This window comes from Sinocyclocheilus anshuiensis, unplaced genomic scaffold (genome assembly GCF_001515605.1).
Source record: "Sinocyclocheilus anshuiensis isolate Anshui unplaced genomic scaffold, SAMN03320099.WGS_v1.1 scaffold392, whole genome shotgun sequence".
NCBI lineage: Eukaryota > Metazoa > Chordata > Actinopteri > Cypriniformes > Cyprinidae > Sinocyclocheilus > Sinocyclocheilus anshuiensis.
The window spans coordinates 809,491-833,954 of NW_015557091.1; the positions used below are offsets into that span (position 1 = coordinate 809,491).

At 37.5% G+C, this 24,464-nt stretch overlaps 2 protein-coding genes across 2 annotated transcripts; one reads left to right on the forward strand and one right to left on the reverse strand.

The window, feature by feature from the left end:
* Positions 1 to 332: 332 nt before the first annotated feature.
* On the reverse strand, positions 333 to 15,673 carry LOC107677126 (rhomboid-related protein 1-like). The gene is made up of 7 exons (XM_016471916.1): positions 15,165 to 15,673; positions 8,688 to 8,846; positions 6,569 to 6,793; positions 5,106 to 5,254; positions 4,794 to 4,906; positions 1,060 to 1,185; positions 333 to 487 (listed from the first exon to the last, which is right to left on the reverse strand). Exons 1-7 carry the CDS (start codon positions 15,201 to 15,203, stop codon positions 333 to 335), a joined length of 966 nt encoding a protein of 321 aa, XP_016327402.1. The 5' UTR covers positions 15,204 to 15,673.
* A 5,781-nt stretch (positions 15,674 to 21,454) lies between these two features.
* h1-0 (H1.0 linker histone) lies at positions 21,455 to 22,638 on the forward strand. The gene has a single exon (XM_016472166.1). It carries the CDS (start codon positions 21,676 to 21,678, stop codon positions 22,273 to 22,275), a length of 600 nt encoding a protein of 199 aa, XP_016327652.1. The 5' UTR covers positions 21,455 to 21,675; the 3' UTR covers positions 22,276 to 22,638.
* Positions 22,639 to 24,464: the final 1,826 nt, after the last annotated feature.

Genomic DNA, 24,464 nt, shown 5'->3' on the forward strand with positions numbered 1-24,464 from the left:
GTTCAAGTGACAGCGTTTCATCTACTACAGATGGTATCTGCAATGCATAACAGGCTTAGAAGAGGCTGTCAAATCAAAACAATACAGAAAGGCATCATGAATGAGCCCCGGGCTGAAATACACAACAAATCTGATGTACGTGTGTGTATGTGCATGTGTGTGCATGTTTCTAGTGTACGACGTACTGACGGTCTGTTCAAATAAGCTCGCCGGACCCTTGAGCTGCCTCCGAGTGTTCATTAAAAATACCACGCTGTTTATGTTCGCTGCTTCTGTATGGAATGTGAGAATGTGTTTTCGGTTCACTCTGCTAAAACCCTTCCTTCCGGTTTTTACGTCCGTGTCTCCGCTGCTGGTCGAGCGGAGTAGATTGAGGTCGGACATGTGTCGGACAGGGGGCGTGGCTTTTGGGGGCCACCGGGAGGGGGCGTGTCATCAGGGAGGGGGCGGGATCTGTACCCCGAGCAGCTCGTAAGCGAAAATGTTCCTATAATGGACCAAAACAATGATTAATAGCTATTTGGCTACACGCGCACTGATGATTTGCTCCCAATAAGACCAGAAACGTCAATTTTGATTTCATGTTGACTTCATGCTTATATTGATTCTTATGTATAAAAAATGTTATTTGAGCAGTAAAGTTTCTAAATCACCCCCTAGAGGTGGAACTACACCTCTTTAAAGGTGGATTTTTGCTTGAGGAACAAATGAAAATGATTTCCTGTGGTGACTGACAGCGTGTCACTGATGACATCATAGAGCTCCACCAGAACATTCCTTAAATTCCACTCACACAAACTAAAAGGCACTTATATTCCCATAACAACGTGTGTATGAGGGAAGAGGGAGAGTCGAGACGCATCCATCAGCACACAGCAGACGCTGAAGAGACTTTCTGACTCTCCGAGGTCTGTTTGTGTCTGTCTGTGTGCGAGTGATTAGAGACTCTTTGATCTTTAGGGAAGCCGCAGTATAAAGCATCCGGAGAGATTCATCCGTCTGCGTTTCTCTATTCCTCTGCCTGATATTCCCCTTTTCATTCATTCTGACAGAAGTCACCATGGCAGCAGTTAGTTTTGGTTACCATGACAACGTTGGCGAGATGTGCTGAGCAGAGTGCATAGACCCCGCCGGATCCGCCCACCACCGGAGCGCGCATATCTGTGATGGACACCGTCAGAGAACCTGAGGAGACACGCAAAGAGACGCGGTTTAGACAAAGAGTGGGACTATTTGATATATGTTGTTCTGCAAAAGCCCCGCCCACAAGAAGTGACTCCATGCAGAATTATGACATCATGTGAATCGATACATTCGAAATTCTAGTGTGTGATACATTGTTTCCTGAGACTCTCATTCTGTGTAAAGACCTTTGTGCAAAATTAAAAAGCTTGCTTGTGTACACACTGTACGTTTGTTGATTTCAGAAAGCCTCTCGAGTAAAATTGCTCTTGATAGGCAAATTTAATCATAAAGTAATTGGCTCATAATGACATGAGGGGGTCCCCGCATAGAGCCTGTTTTTCGAATTATTTGAAGTTTAATAGAGAGTGTCTAACTGTCTTACTTGCCTTAAAAAATTATTTAATAAAGCCTAAATTTAAGTTTTATAAGTTTTATATATTTTTTTAAATTCCGAATTTTTAAATGTAATAAAATAAATGTAATTAAATTTCAGTTTTAATTTAAATATATTATTATGTTTAATTTAATACATTATTTAATAAATTTAATTGTATTTAATTTATTTGATTATATTTATTAATTTAATTTTTTTATATAATATCTTTTATAATATATTTAATTTATTGAATTGATTCCTTTAATACATTTAATACATTTAATTTTATTTAATTTCTTCATTTAATTTAATAAATCTATTTAATAAATGTAATTTCAATTACATTTAATTATAATTAACTTTATTGAATGTATTCATTTTATTTTTAACTTAATTTAATTTAACTTATTTTTTCCCCACAGGTAGTTTATTAATAAATCAGGAAGAATGTTAGTTTGCATAATAGGACAAGGTGTTATAATCCCAATATTCAGCACCATTTAGCCGCACCATAGAACAGTTTCTCCTTCGCTGTGAGCAGAACTCAGCGAGACGCAGCAATTGTTACGCTCTGATATTGGTTCAGCAAGAATCCAGGTAATCCACCATACCTGCAATATTATTGCAGGTAAAAAAGAGGTGTTTAAATTTTACTCAAATTTGATTTGCATTAAAATATGCATTTGATTACATATATAAGTTGTGGCAGTCGTGGCCTAATGGTTAGAGAGTTGAACTTGTAACTCTCTTTATTTTAAATGACAGAATTTACATACAGCTCAGGAGCCATGGTTTAGTCTTTATTGTGTTATTTTTTTTATATAATACAGTGCCTTGCGAAAGTATTCATACCCCATTCATTTTTTCACATTTTGTTATGTTGCTGCCTTATGTTAATCTGCTTTAAATTACTTTTTTTCCACATCAATCTACACTCCATACACCATAATGACAAAGCAAAAACAGAATTGTCAGAACTTCGTAAATTTATTAAAAATAAAAAAAAACTGAAATAGGTACATTGCATAAGTATTCATACCCTTAACTAAATATTTCGCTGAAGCACCTTTACGGTCTCAAGTCTTTTTGGTTTGATGCGACATTCTTCTCCTCACCTCTTCACCTCTCAAGCTCTGTCAGGTTGGATGGGGGCAGACGCACATTTTCAAGTTTCTCCAGAAATATTTGCATATGATCATGGAGCTCAACTAGAGTGACCATCAGGTTCTGGTCACCACCAGGTCACCACACTAACCAAGACCCTTTTCCATCAACTGCTCAGTTTGGCCAGGAGGCCAGCTCTAGGAAGAGTCCTGGTTGTTTCAAACTTCTTCCATTGCAAACCTGTTTCTGAGCTCTACAGGCTGTTCTTTTGACCTCAGGGCTTGGTTTTTGCTCTGATATGCATTATCAGCTGTTAGACCTTTTATTAAGACGTGTGTGCCTTTCCAAACCATACCCATTCAATTGAATTTGCCACAGGTTAACTTCACTCGAAGTGTAGTAATATCTACAAGCAATATGAATTTCAACTGTACCAGATAAGGGTATGAATGCTTATGCAATGGAATCATTTAAGTTTTTTATTTTTAATAAATTTGCAAAGATGTTAAAAACCTGTTTTTTGCTTTACCATTATGGTGTATGGAGTGTAGATTGATGTGGGAAAAAAGTAATTTGAAGCAGTTTAGCATAAGGCAGCAACTTAACAAAATGTGAAGGGGTATGAATATTTTCGCAAGGCACTGTACTAAAAATTAACACATTAAAATGACATGCGCAATATATGTGCATATAAACCCCTCCTGACCTGTATTTCTGTTCTACTGCCATCACCACTGCTGACCCATTTAAGGAATATAATAAAGGTAATTAATAGTTGTCAGGATACAGAGCTGCTCTGTGCTGTAATCTATACATGTACTATAGAAACTACCTTTTTTCTTTTTTTTGAGGAAAATAACTGCAATTTGCCTGTGCAGAAATTGCCACCATGATGTCAGGGTGTTCTGAGTGGTTAGTAGGACATTGCTATGTGGTTGCTAAGGTGTTCTGGGTGGTCGTTAGGTGGCCACCCCAAGTGGACTTAAATTTAATACAGAACATTCAAACCCACAGTGGCACAAAACACACTGAGTACAGCTCTAAACTAAGAGCTCATAGGAAAGCGAACATGCATGCATGCAGGTGAGATAACTGAATATTGGCATATCCTCTGTGTGTGTGTGACAGATCGCCTATACGGTGCGTTACACACTGAGCTGTGCTGCGCTCAGCACTCTTACTCCACCACCGTCTTTATCATTCTGCTCTTTTTTTATGTTACATTTTCTCAATACTCATTCCTCTAGCACGTCCTCCACCCATTTTCCTTGTCTTTTCATCTCTTTCTCACATATAGTCTCTATGAATCTGCTAATTTTCTCTTATCTGTTCTTGCATACTCTATTCTCTCCTTCCTTTAATTTCCATCTCACGTTCTGTCCTCAGCATGGACACTTGCTCTTACAGTATGTCAAAACACTGATGTTGCAACATGTGTGTTGGTGTATGTAGTATGTTATACAACATAAGTGTTTATTTCATTTCATCATACTTCTGTACATGTCATTTGCGATAGTTAAGCTGTATTATACTACATCACGGCTATTTGATTCTGTTCCTGGACTGGATTATTTAATAATTACAGACAAGTATGTTTGATTAAGCTCTGAATTCAGCAAAATGTAGTTCAAATTTAACTGCACTGTATATCACCTGTATATCTCCTATTTTACACACACACACACACACACACACACACAGAAAATGTAATGTATGGAAATGGTATGAAAATAATCAAAATTTAAGGGGGTCTGAATACTTTCCGTGCCCACTGTATATATCTATATATTAGTTGGCGTGAAACTCTTATGGATGTGGCCCTCTAGGAATGGAATAGCCCTGATATTGGACAATATATATCTCTGTTTTATAATAAGAAGAGCAAGATAACTAGCATTAAAATGTAAATGTATTCTACTACACTACACACAGGCTCCGCTTTGGTGTGTATGTGACGAGAAAGAGATGGTGGGTGTGTTTGTGTGTGTGTGTGAATAATTCAGAGATTATTGATTAGGTCACTGACCACTGGTGACATGTCCATCATAAATATGAGCACATTCTCCTGGTGAACTTGTCACAGTACAAGGATGGCCAGCTGTATGCGGACACACACGCACTAACTCACCAGCGACGACTCCTGCCATATACAGCAGACTGATCCTCAGGACCCCATGAACCATCTCCAGAGGAACTCCAATCATCAGCTGGAGAAGAGCGTTGAAACCCAACTGCTCTAACCTGCACACACACACACATCCAGCTTGTAAAACTCAGTTTCTAAACATGTAGGCACACAGTTTATTCGAAGAACAAGTCGCATAATTAACCAAGTGCACTACAGCTGATGCTCACTTGTTATTTATAACTGGTGATCTAAACAAGGGTTTAGGAGGAGCTTGTTAATCCGGGCCTGTCAATCACTGCGCAAAGTTCTTACCCAACATGCATGAACATATAGCTGAAGAACCTCCAGATTTGAGCGCGGTGTCCGGGATGATACACCAGCGGACTCTTCATGAAATCCGGCTGGTAGGTTTGCAACACCCATTTATTGAGCATCACGCCGTAACACATAAACACTATGATCTGGAACACAAACACAAACACAGTCTTAACCCTGTAAAGCCTGACATATCAAACAATAGTCAGAAACATCTAATGTTTGGAAATGGAAGAGTTTATTGAACCTTTAGACAAAATAAACAAGAAAACAATACTAAAAAGTCTGCATATATGGTTTTTGTTGAGAATCATAATTGATACATCAGGCTTTTATGGCTCACATAGTCATCATGATTTTATTTAATTTTGTTTTTATATGTTTATTGTATGTCTGCAGCAACATGTAGTCCATAACAATTTTCCTCTTGAGGACAATAAAGTATACTACTACTATAGCAAGATATAGTGAGAATATGGAGCTCACCTCAGTTTTAGAGGCCCAAACTGAGCAAAAATATACAATTTGGTGTAGATGCTGATTTATTTGGCCAGAAAGATGATATTCTGCTCGTAATGTAAATCAATGAATTATTTGTAATAGTACAGCAGACTACTTGCAGTAAATGCATTTAAATATCAGTTGTCACTCTTAATCTCATAATAATGTCTTAAGATTATACTTTAATGCTTAGTTTTATGATCAAAGCTCTGAAGTTTTCATTTAAAACATAAAATGCAATGCAATACAATGATGACTGAGAGATAAATAAACAAATAAACGTTCCTCAAAAGCCGGATGGATCATATTTGATACATTTTAAGATGATTTTTCATAAATGATGTATGGATAATCAAGTAAACCTAAGTTGCTTCAGTTCAGTAGGTGTTGATTACTAACAATATAAAAGTTATTCTTGTTTACTTTATAAAAATCAGTAAAGATTTCACAGCAAAAGACACATGAACCACGACCTGAAGATGGACGTTTGTACAGTTATACTAAAAGTTTCAGTATAAACTATCAATCTGATGCCAGAAGGTGTGTAGTAGATTGTGTGCAACAGGTTTTTTAAGCAAAGTTTTGATTATATTGATCATTTAGAGGTCTTAGAAATTTGTGTATCAAATATACAGTAGGCTTTATAGGGTTAAAAAAACCACAACCAAAAAGTTTTGCCAAGAATGGTTCACTCTAGTTACTGGTGTTTTAAAGGAGTCCTATTATGTTTTTTCACTTTTTCAACTTTAGTTAGTCTGTAATGTTGCTGTTTGAGCATAAAAAAGATCTGCAAAGTTACAAAGCTCAAAGTCCAATTCAAAAGGAGATATTTTATTTAACAGAAATCAATTTTCAAAAACAAAATCAAGACTTTGTATAAGAGCACAATAGGACGCCTTTAAAGAACCCATAAAGCAACATAAAGAGCAAAAAGCCGTACAGAGCTCAGTGAGGTGTACCTGTAAAATGGTAATGATGGTCATGAACACAGGAGGAGGGCAGAGTCTGCTCTGATGAAAGTACCATCGGCGGTCCGTCTCGCATGGCAGAATCTCATAGGCCACGTAGCGCACGAAGCGCTTGTACACGCCCAACCCCGTCTCATCCAATAGGATCTCTCGCTGCAGAGTGCGACGCCCATTTGCAATGGCTCGGCGGAAACTACTGGAACGTTTACTGTTCAGCTGAGAGAGAGAGAGAGAGAGAGAGAGAGAGAGAGAGAGAGAGAGAGAGAGAGAGAGATGTACATCTCATTAGCTGTTGATACAGTGAGAAGTTGTGTAATTTAACATATGTACATCTGTGTTTCATAACCTTTACACAGTTCATAACCACCCATATATCATTAAATGATGATAATGTTAATACACCAACAAAATCTGAGCCACAATAATCTGCTCAGTACAAAAATAATAACACAAATGCATCAACAGTAGACCGACCACATGATGATTTACAGTTCATCAATGTGGCATTTCCAGCAAAAATATAAGAATATAAGTGGCATTTTTTTTTATCACCTGAAACGAGCTGCGACTTATGTTCCAAAGCAATATAATGCAATTAATGTCAAGCACGAAAAAAAACGCACATAGCGCACAGTCTCACTTTAAATAAATTTGTTTAGACTTGGAGTTTATAATAAATGTTTGTTATGAATGTTATGAATTTAGTTTGTTTTATACTTATATTTTTCATTCCTGTTCAAAAAGCACACACACACAGACCAGTTAAATACTGTGACTTTCTTACAGATTACTCCATGTATGCAGGATTTCTCACACTCTCTTTTTTCTTTTCCCTGATTCCTCCATCTCCCTCATGCCCCAGATTTACACTTCACCCAAATCCTTTTAAATTCATAGCTTTCTCTCCGCCTTTGCCTCAGTCTCTCTTCCTGTAGAACATGGTTTTAAATCATCGTATGTCTTGAATTCCAGCCACATAAAGTGTACAGCATACGTGTGCGTGCATCAGGGTGTGATTACATGAGGGTTTGTATCACATCTATGAATGAGTCTAGCTAGAGCACCAGAACTGTCAACACAGAGCGCCGCAGTCGTGTGTGTGTGTGTGTGTGTGTATTAAAAGAGCCTGCGGCAAAACTGATTCAACTGTCTGAAAACACTTATGCCCCCACGTATCAAGTGTGAGAGAGTGAAGAAGGTCCTGATAGGAACACGGTTGGATTTGTAAAGGAAGCACATGGAGGATCAGAAATGACAGAGCTGAGACCTGCAGTCTATTACTGACTGTGGGAAGAGCTTTTCATTCATGAACACACACACACACACACACACACACACACAAACAGCATTCATCTGCTCCGGGTCTCATAAAAATAGCATGACAATCAAATGTCACTCAGTATTTGTGCATCAAGGGATCCATACGGTTGCATGAACACACATACACACAAATAAAACAAAACAAAACAATAAAATACAATTTCCACAAAAATATGAAGCAGCACAACTGTTTTCAACATTGAAATGTTATTGGAACGATTTCTGAAGGATCATGTGACACTGAAGACTGAAGCAACGATGCTGAAAATTCAGCTTTGATCACAGCAATAAATTACATTTAAAAAAATATTCAAATAGAAAACAGTTATTTTAAATTGAAATTATATTTCATACTATTACTGTTTTTACTGTATTTCTGATTAAATAAATGCAGCCTTGGCGAGCATAAGAACAAAATCTTACTGACCCTACACTTTTGAATATTAGTGTGGCTCAGAAAACAAAGCAGAACATTTAGTTACAGTTGTCTATATCTAGTATATTTGTGACTATTGCATGACTCCAAATGAACGCAAACCATCTCAGATGTCATATTCATGTAATTTCACATACATTTGGCCATTACAGGTGTCACACAGCTGCACTGGGATGCAGTTTAAGCACATATTGAGTTATATGTAACTAGCACTGAAGACATGTAACTAGACATGAGTAGTCAGCACGTACTTAACGCATTGTTTAGAGGTAGATGTAAGTGACTAGTTTGTGCAATCTTCCTCAAAAGTGGACGTATAAATAAAATCCTGGAGGTCAACTGCATGCGGCTCACCAGTTCTATGAGTTCTTGGTAGCAGACGTGTCCGTGTTCGTTGCTCTCTACCAGCGCCAGCAGCATCTCCAGTTTACTGGGGTCCAGCTGTAACTCATGGTGCTCAGCTAGACTGGTGAAATTTTCCACTGCTATAAAACCAGTCTGCTCTGGGTCCAGCTGAACACCAACAGAAAGAGAGAACGAGCCAGTGTTTAGTTTATATGCATTCACATACAGTAAACATTAAGTAAAAGCATGCATTTATTACACACACAGCACACAAAATAAATGTAACATGCTACATGTGCTTTGCATTTGCTTGTATATTTGTTCTACAAACACACGTGATGAAAATTTGAATGATAAACAGTATGATTCAACATTACGCTAAAGAGCAACTGGAATGACTCCCAGTGGGTGAGCAGTGAATCTTTTTGCTGTACATGGGTGAATCTGTGATGAATAAACCTACAGAATGTTCTACAACAGAATAACAGCAAGATATCTTTATAGCACATCAAGCTGTTTGAGCAAGAAAAATCCTGTTTTCCATGATATGACCCCATTAACATGGACACACACGCGGTTAGTTCAAGCAACGCTGTTGTGACTCAAACATAGTCATTCTGCACAATTCATCTGTCTGCCACACACACACACACACACACACACACACACACACACACTCAAAGATTCTGTAAGCATTTCACATTACTGTGTGTGTGTGTTTGTGTGTAACTATGAGCCTGAAGCACTTCCCTAACCGATCCAAATCAAAGATTCTGTAAGTATTTCACATTACTGTGTGAGTTTGTGTGTAACTGCCTGAAGCACTTCCCTAACAGATCCAAAACAGCAAAGAAAACCCAGGAGGACACACACGGTTATTTCTGCTGTCTGTGTTTACTCTGAATTACTTCTGAACGCTACATTTAAATTTCAGGCGGTATATGGGTAAAAGAGGGAAAGGAAGGAAAGGAAGAAAGGGAACAAGATAGGAAGGAAGGAAATGAGGAAATGAAAAGAAAGTGAAGGAAGAAATGGAAATAAGGAAGGAAGGAAAATTGGAGGAAAAGAAAAGAGAAAAGGTGGAAGGATGGCTAGACAGATGGGTGGACTGAAGGGAGGAAAAAAGAAATAAAGGAAGGGAAATGAGCAGAAATTAAAGGAAAGGGAAGGAAGAAAGAATGGAGGGAATAAGGAAAGAATGAAAGGAAAGGGAAATGACCAAATGAAAGGACAGAGAAGGAAGAACAGGGTGGAAAGGTGTGAGAAGGAAGGAAAGAAAAGAAAAAATGGGAAAGAAATGCGAGGAAATTAAAGGAAAGGAAAAGAAAACAATGGAAGAACAGAAAGAAAGAAGGAATTAAAATAAGGAAAGAAGGAAGGAAAATTAGAGGAAAGGAATGGGAAGGAAGAAAACACAGAAGGAAGGAAGGAAAAAGGGAAATTAGAGGAAAGGAAAGGAAAAGGAAAGGATGGAAGGGAGGGAGGGGAAATCAGAGAAAAAGGAATAAAAGAATGGAAAGTAAGAAGAACAGGAAAGGAAATGGAAGGAAGGAAAGCATGGACTGCAAGAAAGAAAGAAAGAAGCACATACAAACTGCTAAATGATGTGCTAGCCTGTAATGATGTAGAAACAGACAGGAGGAGGAGGAAGAGGAAGGCGAGCGGGTGAATGTGAGGGCTCTGGGTAATGAGCGGAGGATGAAGGATGGAGGGATGAGAGCAGCAGACACATGTGGAGAGAAGGATGGAAGTGAAAGCATCAGTTAGTGAGGCCATTCAGCACAGAGGAGAGCCGCTGCCGTGTCACCATGGTTACAAATTACCAATGTGACACCCCGAGAAAGACCGACACCGTGTGTGTGTGTGTGTGTGTACGTGTGCGTGTGTGTGAGAACACCGCCAGCGACTGATCTACTTCTGTCACCTCGCACCACATGATCATGTACACAAATCACCAAACACAAAACAGATCTACCATGTAAATAGCATGGCATTATCATCAGAGACTGAACAGAATCTGTTTCCCGTTCCAGCTGTGCTGAAACATCAGTCTAGTCACTGTGTGTGAGTCTGAATGCAGCTGATGGTCTGTTCATTGATTACATGAGCATGAACAAAGCCGTTTCTCTCCGCCTGTCTTTCGATGTTAAAGTGTGCTAAAAAGAGCCTTACTGTTGCCGTGGTTTCTGAAAATACACACCATATGGCTGAGCCCAAAAACATCTGAGCAATGATATGGTGTTAGTAGTCAAATATGTCAGCTTTCACATTACAAATGATCTTAGGTTTACATGGCAAGCCTTACAAAGCAGTACTGGCGCAGTACCATGGTACAATGATGGTATCAGGTGAAAATATTAGAGTACTTTGATAAATATCAAGGTATTTAAATGGCATCCAATGATACACACACACAACTTTGAAAGTTTAGGGCTGGTAAGATTTTTTTTTATTTGTATGTTTTAGAGTGTCTTATGCTCACAAAGGCTGCATTTATTTGATCAAAAATACAGTAAAATATTGTGAAATATTAAAATTTAAAATAGCTGCTTTTGACTTGAATATCTTTTAAAATGTAATTTATTCCTGTGATCAAAGCTGAATTTTCAGCATCATTACTCCAGTCTTCAGTGTCACATGATCTTCAGAAATCATTCTAATATGCTGATTTGCTGCTCAAGAAACATTTCTGTTTATCAATGTAATACATGTTTTTCAGGATTCTCTGGGAGAAAGTTCAAAAGAACAGCCTTTATTTGAAACAGAAATCTTTTGTAATATTATAAATGTCTTTTCTGTCACTTTTGATCAATTTAATGCATCCTTGCTTTATAAAATATTCTTAGTTAAAAGATCAGGAAAGATCTCTTTTGAAACTCTAGAGGAAAGGTCTTTTTCTCAGCACACTATCACAGCAGCTGGTCACTGAGGAAGAGTCTTAGAGGACGAACTGCTGCTATTTTATGCAAATATAATGCTAAATATGGTGCGACAATCCAACTATCAACTGCCCTCTTTCTCTCCGAACAGCTTGAGCCAAAGCAAATACTGCTTACACACACACACACACACACACACACACTGTATATGTAACAAGATTCTTACATTTTCTTATCAAAATGTGAGCGGCACCTGTGCAAAAGTCAAGATCCTATAGCTTTGTGGAAGTAACAACAAATAGAATAGTTTTAAAAAGGTTGACTTTCGTATATATGATGCTTTAATTGCTCATTTAATTCTCAGAATTGAAAAACATTGATATGATAGTTCTTGTTATCAGAACGAAAAGAAAATATCTATTTTCTAGATATGGTTCAAATCCCAAGTTCAATGCAAGTCTAGGGGATTTTCAAAGTTTAATACTTAAAATACTTATAATTGCTATTTTAGTATTATTAATATACTTTTATAGCTTTTGTTAATATTTTTAATCATATTTTATTTATATATATTTTCAGTTTTCACTTGGTTTTAAATATATCTATATTTTTTATTAATTTTTATTTATTAGTTTTAGTTATTTTGGTACTTCAAGTTAAACTAAACAAAAATTAGTAATGTTGCTTTGGCAACTAGCTAAAATAAAATAAGTTTTTTTTATTCAGTTAACATTTATTTGCAAGTAATGAAAACTTTTTTAATATTCAAATTTTTAGTTTACTATAATAACTTTTTAAAAATAAATTTTTAAACTATGAAAACCCTGAACAAACCTTTAACACTTACTATGAGAAATAGCGATCCTTACTTTCACAAGCGCCACTAACTAAACTCCAGTCGGTGAGAAGAGACACTGGGTAATTTTGTAATTTAGAGCTGTCTTCCATTAATTCACTTTATCACACAGAGCGTTGAACGTGTGTGTGTGTTTGCACGTGTGAACTGTGTGCGTGTGCATTAGAGCCAGAAATAGTCTGAGCTCAGCACTGCTTCCTACAGCAGAAAAAAAGAATCATAATAAACTGAAAGGTTAAGCATCTTGCCTTTACACACACACAGTAGCTGCAGCACATTCACACTATACATACACTAACACACACACACACCCACACGACGCAACCAAACCGTCAGGCATCGCTTCTGTCTGACAACACACTTACTGGACAAGCAAAATCAGAAGCACAGCGCATGTGAAAACATACGAAACACACTCACACCATACCAACACAAACACACACACACTCAACTGATGGCTCTCAGATGTGTGTGTGTGTCCCTCATCTCCTGAGGCAAAGATCAATTCTGCCCCTCCGACTGAACGATTGCCTTTCCTATCCATCAATCAACCTAATCTCTCAGCATCAGCATAGATTAGACAACAAAATCAAACACACACACATTCACACACACTCATATTGCCTAATACGACTTCCAGCATCTTCAAATCACAGCTTTAAAAATACAGCGTGCAAATACACACATATGTGTGTGTTTGTGTGTGTGTGTGTGTGTATTTATTATTTAATATTTACTTTAGGTTTGGAAATAATCAGTCGAAAACACTGAACTAATAAATAACCAATACGAACCACTGATAAACCGAGACCAGAAAGCGTGACCTTTATTCAAGCACTTAAAATCAGAATTTTCTGTCTGCGGAGCCACTTTTGCTTCAAGAATGAAACTAATTAGCATATACTCATGCATATGTATTCAAACCAAGCTGTTGTTTGAATCCTGATGAATTTTTGAACTCATGTGATGTGAGCTGCCAGACTTGGAAAGAGTTTTTGGTTTTGCCAAGAAAACTCAGCAAGAAGTACCAGAGCATCTCAATGTTAACACCTCCTTGAAATGTAGCTGTTCAAACAGCAAAACTCTTACTGAAGAGTTCTCACTGACCTCCTTCTATCTCTACTTCTGTACGTAGAGAGTAATGCGTTCTGCAAACTGGCGGGTCGGACTGACGGTATAAATAAGTCACGTTTTTGCAGTGTTTGCACACAAACCTGCTAGCTGTAACAGAAAAAAACTAAACAATGTGCTATAAACATAATGCGTCATTTCATGACTAAACATATTTTGGTATTTCTTGGTGTCTGTTGCTTTCACTACATCTCTTGAAGTGCTCAGCTCTTTTCTGATCAATGATGACTTTCGAGTATTTTTGGGTCTCCTCCTCTGAGTCTGTTACCAAGGTTTCCTTCTTCACGGAAGGAGTTTTTCCTGATCCAATCATCCAGCGGTTTGACTGGAGGTTTGTGAGTGAAGCAACTCAGAAACAATTGGTGTTGTTAAAATTACCATTGAAGCTGAACTGAAATATCCATATTAAAATGACTAATAAAGCTGAATTGAACTGAACAGAACTGAGCTTAATTTAAATGAAATAAGCTGAATTTATATGGTCAATACTAATAATGCATCTGAATTGATCTAAGTGGAAGTGAAATTAGCTGAATTTAATCTATAATTAATTTATCTATATTGTCAAAAGCAATAATGGTGTTTAATTGAACTGATCTAAATAGAATCGAGTTGATCTGAACTGTTAAACGTGCAAACGAGTCAACCTGACTTGTGAACTGAAGTGAACTGAATTGAATTAATCTGATCTGAAATTGAATTGAAGTCATTGCATTGCTACTTTCTTGGATTTTACATCTGCCAGTCACTGTTAAAACAGGAAAATATATGATATTGAAATATAAACGCAAAGTTTGGGGTCATTAAGGTTCTTTTAAGAAATTAATACTTTTATTCTGCAAGGATGCAATAAATTGATCAAAAGTGACAGTAAATATATTTATAATGTTTCAAAAGACTTCTATTACAAATAAATGGTGTTCTTTTTTAACTTTCTATTCATCAAAGAATCCTGAAAAAAATGTATTTCCACAAAAATATGAAGCAGCACAACAATGTCTTCAGCATTGATAATAATAAGAAATGTTTCTTGAGCAGCAGATCAGTATATTACAATGATTTCTGAAGATCATGTGACACTGAAGACTGGAGTAATGATGCTGAAAATTCAGCTTTGATCACAGGAATAAATTACATTTTAAAATATATTCAAATAGAATATAGTTATTTTAAATTGAAATAATATTTCACAATATTACTGATTTCTTTTTGATCAAATAAATGCAGCCTTGGTGAGCATAAGAGACTTCTTTAAAAAACATAAAAAATTCTTACAACACCAACCTTTTAAACAGTACTGTGTGTTTAAATATGATTTAGGGTAATAAAATGCATGTAAGTGTATATATCCACATATTTCCATATATTAGCATACACAATCAGGCATGTGTTGAGCACCAGTGCTGAGTGTACTACTACTACTACTACACTAACAGCCACTGACTGAACATGAGGACCTCTCAAACACACACACACACACACACACTCCAGTACTCATTCATTCCGAATGTCCATCTCGCTCCGCAACGGCCTAGAAACACACACACACACACACACACACACACATGCACGTCGATGCACAGGAGGATGCAGTAACCATAGCAACCTGCTGCTGCTTACCTGCTCTTGTATGAGCTGAAACAGAGAGCTTCTATCCATATACTGGGCCCTGGTGCGCACACAGCCACAAAAAGAAGGACATAGGGGGAAATCGCACGCAGAGACACGTACACACACACACGCCAGCGGTCCGTCCGTCTGCGCGGCACGCCTCCCCAACGGGGAGAGAGACCCCTCGCACGCACGCTAGTAAAGGCCAGTAGGGTATCCGCAGGACGTCCTCCAGTGAGGGAAGACAGCAGAGCCGTCAGTCCAGGGTTTGGCTGATTCCAGCTGGGTTAAAATCCAAAGTCCCACTCACCGTCCAGAACCCACAGACCCTTGTGGCACTTTGGCACCTGCTTCCGTCCAACTCAAAATCGCCCTTAGCTTGCAGTCAGCCCACTTTCTGTCTCTTTTTCTCTCACTGTCCTCCCTCAACCCGTCTGTCCCTCTCCGCTCGCCCGTCTTGTTGTGCTCGTATCGCCTTTACCTCTGTAAATCTCTCCCTCTCGCCCTATCTCTCTCCTCTGTCCTCCACAAAGACTGTACTACCTGAATACCAATGAAAGAGGGGAAGGAGGCAGCAGTCTGCGGCCAATCAGAGGCGAGGGGGGCGTGTCCAAAGAGCTGCAGCTCTCCATCTACCCTGCAGGAGTCTTAAAGAGAGACTAAACACACAAACACACACTCACTCACACACACACACACACACACACACACACACACACACACACGGCATGCAGGCGCACTTGGGTTTCCTAAATCAGACATTAATCACACACAGCAGATACTACGGACTCTAAAACACATTCTCAGGGTGTTTAATCACTGGTTGTGCTTGGAATATGCTGATGATCATGTATATACTTGAACTTACTAATTAATGAAGTCATTTGGCTTGGTTATTGTCTCTGAGGACTGGTTAACTGTGGTAATAAATGTGAAGACGAATCTCTAAAGTACAAAATTTCTCTGTGTTATTCACGATATGAATACATAAAAGTAATATAGTTGATGTTAATGGAAGCAATATTTTCTGGAACCTTTCGAGAATCATTTTACGATAAAAGTGGTCAAATGTGGGATTTTTTAAATAACTAGAATGGCATATGGGGTGGATGTGGTCTGGTAAGGAGGTACTGACCCCTTGTGTGAATATGCTGCTCTTCTGTTTAGATATCTGGGTCATAATTTTAGCACAGCTAGCTTTGGATTGACTCAAACTGGACTAGGAAGCAGCTAGACTGGTAAAATGAACAATTCCGATTCATTTTACATAAAGACTGTTTCTGTTCACATATGTAAAAAAATAAAAGCGAAACTAAAAATCTCAGAAGATTTTCACCTGAGGCTAAACACAGGCTGTGCAGATTTTCTCAGACACAATGACAATATTGACAGTATGACAATACGCTCTAATTGTTGTTGATTTTAAATCTCACATTGATTTTGATTTCAAATATCATCCATTCCCACAAAAAAAAAAATCAAAATATACAAAAAATAATCTACACTGGTAAAATTATTTTTTTTAAGATTAAAAAAAAGATTACTGTAGCATGTTTTACAATAAAATATTACATTTTTTTTATTTAAATTTTACTTGCCCATGTCTTTCTAACTGTTTGTGAAATTCACTAGCAATTTCTGAGTGAAAATTGTTTCAAACCAATTTTTTTTTCAGTATATTGCTAATAGATTTTAAAATATATTTACATCTTATTTACACATCTTCATGCATTTTGGCATTGTTTTGTTTAAATGCAAATTACTTTATTTATAATGTTTGAAGGATATTTTTAAAAAGAATTTGCATTTACCCAAAATGTAAATGCACATTTAGCAAAAAATTTTTTCATGCTATATTTAATATTTTAAGGATTAAATGAACAATATTTTACATTTAAAAAATATATTTCCTTATACGCTCTAATTGTTGTTGATTTTAAAGCTCACATTGATTTTGATTTCAAATATCATCCATTCCCACAAAAAAAAAATCAAAATATACAAAAAATAATCTACACTGGTAAAATTATTTTTTTTAAGATTAAAAAAAAGATTACTGTAGCATGTTTTACAATAAAATATTACATTTTTTTTAATTTAAATTTTACTTGCCCATGTCTTTCTAACTGTTTGTGAAATTCACTAGCAATTTCTGAGTGAAAATTGTTTCAAACCAATTTTTTTTTCAGTATATTGCTAATAGATTTTAAAATATATTTACATCTTATTTACACATCTTCATGCATTTTGGCATTGTTTTGTTTAAATGCAAATTACTTTATTTATAATGTTTGAAGGATATTTTTAAAAAGAATTTGCATTTACCCAAAATGTAAATGCACATTTAGCAAAAAATTTTTTCATGCTATATTTAATATTTTAAGGATTAAATGAACAATATTTTACATTTAAAAAATATATTTCCTTAAGCCACATATTTCCTTAAGCCACAGTTTACAACATACATTTTAAATATATAAAATAATAATAAAAAATAAAAAAAAATATATATATCTTTCAGAAAATACTGTTTAAATACCTAGAGAATAAGTATTATTAAAAAAATATTTTTTGCTGTATGTGTTTCTGTGTTTCACGGAGTGGGGATGTTTATTGCTTAGTGTTGGGGTTTGTTCAAATCTTTAACCCTAATTACGAGCAATGCTGTGATGCAAGCCTTAGCAAACACCACTAACAGTCGTGACAGAATTTAACCTGGAGCTAAATGGATTGTGCAGATTTTCCTCTTAGACGGAAGTGTTTATGATAAGCTCTAAGTGGTGGTGATGTTACAGTTCACATGGATATAAAAACACAATCATATGGTCTTCTCTAGAAATGAACATAAATGCTGTGCTGTCCACCTGCATGATGCAGCGGTTTACAGTAACACCTGGCTGTTTCATCTACAGTGTCTCCATCAGGACTCGGGCTGACTGACACTTAATCAACTAAAGTCTGAGTCCTCAGATAGATATTTGTAACCCATGATGTTCATTCTGATACTTGTGTGTTATCAATCCATCACTGGCCTTGTGCTTATGAACTCCATGACCTTTCTACACTGGTTAGCATAATATAAGACAGTACTGACACTGATCAATGAGCAAAAAAACCCCCCACGAAATCAGTTTTTCCCAGTCAGCAATCAATATCATTATTCTGTTGCGACTATGAGGTGTGCAATCAGGAGTGGAATCTAAGTACATCAGCGAAATAACCAGGTGTTACATTTATAACGTATTTATGTGGATATTTATTAATCGTTTTGTAAGTAAACTAATTAAAGAGAAAGAACACATTTATGATTTTTGTAAAATATCCTATATGACTACCGTCTAGTTTACGCACAATAAACGTTGCAGAACAGAGCAGTGCTGCTCTCTACTGGTGAAACATACGTAAGTCATTCTTTATACACTTACAGACACACAAAGACTTTTAATCCACACTTGCATGCACACATTTCTCTCATTTGACATTTTAAAGACATACAAGTGTTATGTTAATCAAATAAAAACTGTTTATTCTATAATTAGGCTTAAAGAAACAGTGCACCCAAAAATGAAAATCTGCTGAAAATGTACTCACCCTCAGGCCATGCAAATTAGTTTGTTTGAAGTTAAAATGCCTTGATTTGTTTCTTACAAACACACAGTTTTTTGCTTTACAAGACATTAACTGGTGGACTGGAGTGGTGTGGATTATTGTGATGTTTTTTTTTCAGCTGTTTGGACTCTCATTCTGACGGCACCCATTCACTGCAGAGCATCCATTGGTGAGCAAGTGATGCAATGCTACATTTCTCCAAATCTGTTCTGATGTAGAAACAAACTCATCTACATCCTGGATACATTTTCGGCAAATTTTCACTTTGGGTGAACTATCCCTTTAACAAACCTGTGCTTTTGTGCTTTATGTGCAGTTGCATAGCATATAATGCAAATGACAAAGCACACAACCATATATCTTTATAGAATTTTTTTTTAAGTTTTGTCATGTAAATATGCATAACACATACCGTATATAATGGGTAGCACATGTAAGAGCGATTCAGCCACCTTATAGCCTGACGTCATGCATAGCTGTAATATAAGTACTCTAGACAGAAAAATCACAAACATGAGAAAAATGTTAATTCCTGCATATTAAATAGGAAAATACAATAATTCTGACTTTATGTGGAAGTTTTTAGTGTTCAGTACACTGGATTAGTGCTGTTACATAGGCCTACTAATGAAAAACATGCACGTAATTATTTCCTTGAGCAGTTTACATTGTTATTTTCAGTCCTTCTGCAATTATAACACCATAATATGGATGTTACTCACAATGTCCAGGACAATCAATCTGCTATTTTGTTTTTCGCATCTCAGCAGCAGCAGCCTATAATGAAAAATATCGGTTATTTTCAGTTAAAAATACTAAAATTCTGTAACTTTCCTGATCTCTACATTTGTGAAATTATTGCATTGAAATAATGCATTGCATTGTGTGCCCACAAACTAATTTCTATACTGTTGTTCAGAAATATTTCCGAACCCCACTTTCAGAAAAAAAGGTACAAAAGCTGTCACTAGGGTGGCACCTTTTCAAAAGGTACACCTTTTTACTTTATTTACCTCTAAAGGGTGCATTTTAGTACCTTAAAGGTGCATGCTAATACCTAAAGTGTACTTGCATAGATGGTACACATTAGTAACTTTTGAAAGTGTACCGCACTAGTGCCAGCTTTTGTACCTTTTTTTGTACAATTGCAATATAGCTATGTATCTTATTAACATGGACTGAGTGAGGGAAGGTGCTGTTTTCAGCACTAGACACCTGCAGACACCTTACACTACATCACAAAGAGGAGCTGTATGTACTAGTCTGTATCTCATAGATGCATGCAAACACACACACAGCGAGACTGTCATAACAGAAAGAGTGTGAGATGTGCTTAATACCTACTATATGAAGACATTCTGTTAAAGTCTGCCACAAAAGACGCCATAACAACAACCTTCAAGAGCCCACAACTGTCTAGAGGAAATTATTAATTAATATTATTATAGAAACAGAAATGCATTAGTGTCCCGGTTCACTATTATTCCTGAGAGAAAACTCCCAGCGCGCTCAATCGCCAACTTGAGTGCTAACTTAAAAAAAGATGAATAATCAGCTTTATCAACTTGAGTTTCATTGCAAATATCCAGTAGGCTAATTAAAAGTTTGCAGTGGATGTGAATAGTAAAGCCTTAAAGTGAAGAGATTCAAGATGGCGTTCTGACTGAAACACCATCAAGCCTGAAAATGTGATTAACAGAACAAGCCGGAGCGATAGAAATATAAATGTGCATCAGCCCGATAGCAGCCTGAACTAAACCGATGACTTCATAAGTGAACGGTGCAAAAATGAGGGGAAAATAACCCGACGGGATACGCGTTTCTCTGCCAACGGAGCGATAACAAAAGAATGCACGAGCGTTTAAAGCATCAGCCCAGTCTTAATATCTCAATCGGATCCATAACGCACAAACCACTGGGAATGCATGCACTGATCGATATGCTGAACCTGACCACGGCACCGGTGGGTTCTGGTCGGTAAAGCTGGGCTTTGGGTCGTTGGCAACTTTCCTAACAGCCGAGCTCTTCTCTCAGAGCACTCAGCATAGGAGCTCCTGGTTTATATACTGTAACGTTTTACTCGTTTAGATCTGAAGCTCATGCATGACACCAACACCTCTTGAAATGTGTGAATATGAGCCGCAATATGAGAGCCACTTTATTTCGCGCACATTTAATTTATAGTAGGTTTAACAATAAATAATCGGAGAAACGTCACGCGGACTCGGTGGCCGGACTGTGTTAGTTCGTCAGCTACCTCAGCTTATTAAAAACGAAAACGACGTTTTGCATGAATCAAACCCGTCCTGTCCTCAAGTGTGTTGATGGGGCTTTTATAAACATTCGGTGTTTTCCAGCACGTTTTCGTTGTTTTGGGCTAATTTTACGCGAATTCTGCAAAATACATCACCGCGCTCGTCGGTTTGAGCTGATTTTCGGGGAAAAAAAGTTCATGGCGAAATGAATTCAGGACAAAACGACATACGCACGTACAGCCCAAAGTCTCCCCTCTCGGACCGTGTCGTTGGGAGGATCGGTACCGAACGAGTCTGGCTAAATTCGGCCTCAGTTCGAGGAGGAAGAAACACAAACCAGCCCGCGCAGATTTCATGGAAGCCCGCTTGATCAGCTGCTGGCAGTTGGTGTTCTCAATCACGTCCGCGTGGAGGCTTCATATATTGTACAGGCGCACTTCGGAGAATAATATACACACTTTCTGCAGCGCTGAGTGTGGGTTATTTAAATACATATTTTAATTGGAGCCTGAACAAAGACGAAGGCGCGACGCGGTGGTAATTTAATCTGCTATCGATAATTTTCAAGAGCTGTTCAATATTTTTTTTTTTTTTCAAGTAAATTAACTTTTTGACAGTTCGGTTCTGTTTTTGTTTGAAATCCTCCAGGACCGACCATGGCTGAAACGGCAGCTACTCCGGCGTCCAAGCCCAGGAAGACGAAAGGGTCCAAGAAATCGGCGTCGCATCCCAAATACTCCGAGATGATCAAAGCGGCCATCGCAGCCGACCGGAGCCGCGGCGGCGCGTCGCGTCAGTCCATCCAGAAGTACGTGAAGAACCACTACAAGGTGGGAGACAACGCCGACTCCCAGATCAAACTCGCCCTGAAGCGCCTGGTGGCCAGCGGGCTTCTGCGACACACCAAGGGCATCGGAGCCTCGGGCTCCTTCAAACTGGCCAAAGCCGAGGACGCCAAGAAGCCAGAGAAACCCAAACCAGCACCCGTGAAAGTCAAGAAGCCAGCCAAAGCCGCTGCCAAACCCAAGAAAGCCCCCAAGCCCAAGAAAGTGGCGAAACCCCCCGCGAAAACTAAGAAAGCCGCCGAGAAGAAAGTGAAGAAGGCAGCGGAGAAGAAGAAATCGCCTGTCAAAGCCAAGAAAGTTGTGAAGAAGGCGAAGGTGGCCAAACCTGCCAAGACGAGCAAAGCCAAGAAGGTGAAAACGGCGAAACCCAAACCCAAGACAGCGGCCAGGAGAACGGGCAAAAAGAAGTAACGTTAAATTCAAATCGACAGGACTGATTCACTCGAAACTCAGTGTAAAGACAATTTTTGAAGCAAATGTTTTTGGTATATTGTTATTTTTGTAAGGTCTTCGTGCGCGGACTTCAACCCCACATTTTTACAAGCGTGTTTCTCCAGAGACTTTTTTTGTGCGCATTTGTGATTCTATAAAGAAGATCCCAGACATCGAAACGGCTAAACTGTTATTTATTTTTTAAAGATTTCTTTCTGGACGTTTTTTTTTTCTTCTTTAAGCTGAACTGCACACTATTATTATCATTCAGACATTCTAATTAATTTGCCAATTAGATATGTCGCTAGAAGATAAGTTATATTCTGTAGGTCATTCTAGGAATGTGAAGAACAAGAATAAAATGTCATTGAAGAACGGTGTCCTATTTGATGACGATGTACAGAATCAACTTGTGACGTGGACTGTTGTAGTCTAGTCCCATTGCTGTCCATATAATACTGTCATTGCGCGTTATTCGCTTTACTGTGCATCAATAAACTTTTCTAATTGCAAACAGAACTTTGTCTAGTGTTTTACTGCAGCACCATGGAGAGCTCAGATAGATGAGTTTAAACAGGTACCATGGCAGTGGTCCCGGGTGAGATGGGGGGTCCTGAGGAAGAGCATCTTTGGTTTTGAGGGGCGTTTTGACTCACTGCTGCCCCGCGGTGTTTGATCTGAGAACTGCAGCTGTCAGTGTCACGCTGAGGGTAAACGCAAATGCCTTCGTTCAGATGACTTGTCAAGCGACGTGACATCGAAAAATGAAAGCAATTTCAAACAGAACCAAAACATTTTTTTCTAAGACTAAAAAACCCCACCACATTCATTTTAGTTTGATACACAACATGCAACATTTGAAGCCTTTACAACTTGCCTTCATTAAATATGAATAATATACAAAATTGTTACAAATGCTACAGATAATTCTTTAAAAATCTAAAACTGAAATACAAATTAAATGTCATAAAAACAAATAAAAAGATAAACTATAATCCTGCATGATATACTCAATTTAAAACTATTTCAAATATAAAATCTTCACATAACATTAACTTGTAATAGTGAACTATGACTATTCAAGTGAATTCCAAAAAGCAAATTGTGAAAATTTAATAGCGACCCATTTTAGCACCTAAAATACACACTTATGCACACCAGACTTCATTAAAAACCTGAGACTTTTTCCAACTGACCTTGGAAATAATTTTGAGACAAAAATTGTATTATATTGAAACATTTCAGATTTCTGTCGGATTAGATTTGTAGCTCAAGATGCTCTTAAGAACATCAAATCATGCTGGAGAACATGATTGTCATTAAAGCAAAAAAAAAGACAAACTAAAACATTCTCAAATTTATTCAACTGGTTATGCTGATAATTGTAAACAAAATATGCATTAAATGAAAAAGAATGCAAGCATTTTCACTAGCAGTCTCAGACTTTTGGACCCCACTGTACAGTACACTATCCTTTATGTTGAAAACTATCCAAAACTCACCTCGAGCATCTCTGATCTGCTCTATGTATATTGCATAATGTTCTTGAAACGTGATGCTGTATGCAGTCTGAACAGTAATGAGATACAGGTTCACTGATACAAGAGGGCCTGCTGCAAACCTCCCGGACCTGCCTGACACATTCATGTGTTAAAACTCGATTTATATTACAGAAATATATGAATTGGCTGAATAATGTGATAATCTAACAGAATAACCCGAAGCACAATGTGTATTGTATGATCTCTCAACAGATAATCAGCTGCTTGAGTCATGTGATCAAGCAAAGTGCACCACCTTTTCAGCATGCTGATGTCATAGAGCACAGTAAACAAAATCACCGGGAAAAAAGCTAGTTTATTGCAAAATATTTCTATTAGAACATTCTGGCGTCATTCCAAGCATCTCATTTGATATTGAAGCTGAAGACCAAGGCAGATGAGACACAAGCCTGGGGGATTTTTAGGCTGAGTTAATAATACTGCACAAAATATTGAAATTATGAAAATTAAACCAATAAAGCAGGACTGCTACAGTTCTATCTTTTTGAAGAAGTATCTTCACATGCAAATTCACGTGAATGAACCAGAAAGACCTTCAGCCCTGAAACTGGCTTTTGGGTTGCTGGGAGAATGTGTTTAGGCCCAATAAATGGTAAAATGGTAACA

Bases quoted from the DNA above. Each gene is read 5' to 3' on its own strand.
- LOC107677126 (XM_016471916.1), bottom strand. From the start codon at position 15,203: ATGGATAGAAGCTCTCTGTTTCAGCTCATACAAGAGCAG. The intron at 6,794-8,687 runs GTGAGCCGCATG...TCTCTCTCTCAG, and splicing joins ACCAAGAACTCATAGAACTG to CTGAACAGTAAACGTTCCAG. The intron at 1,186-4,793 runs GTGAGTTAGTGC...GTGTCTCCTCAG, and splicing joins TATGGCAGGAGTCGTCGCTG to GTTCTCTGACGGTGTCCATC.
- h1-0 (XM_016472166.1), top strand. From the start codon at position 21,676: ATGGCTGAAACGGCAGCTACTCCGGCGTCCAAGCCCAGGAAGACGAAA.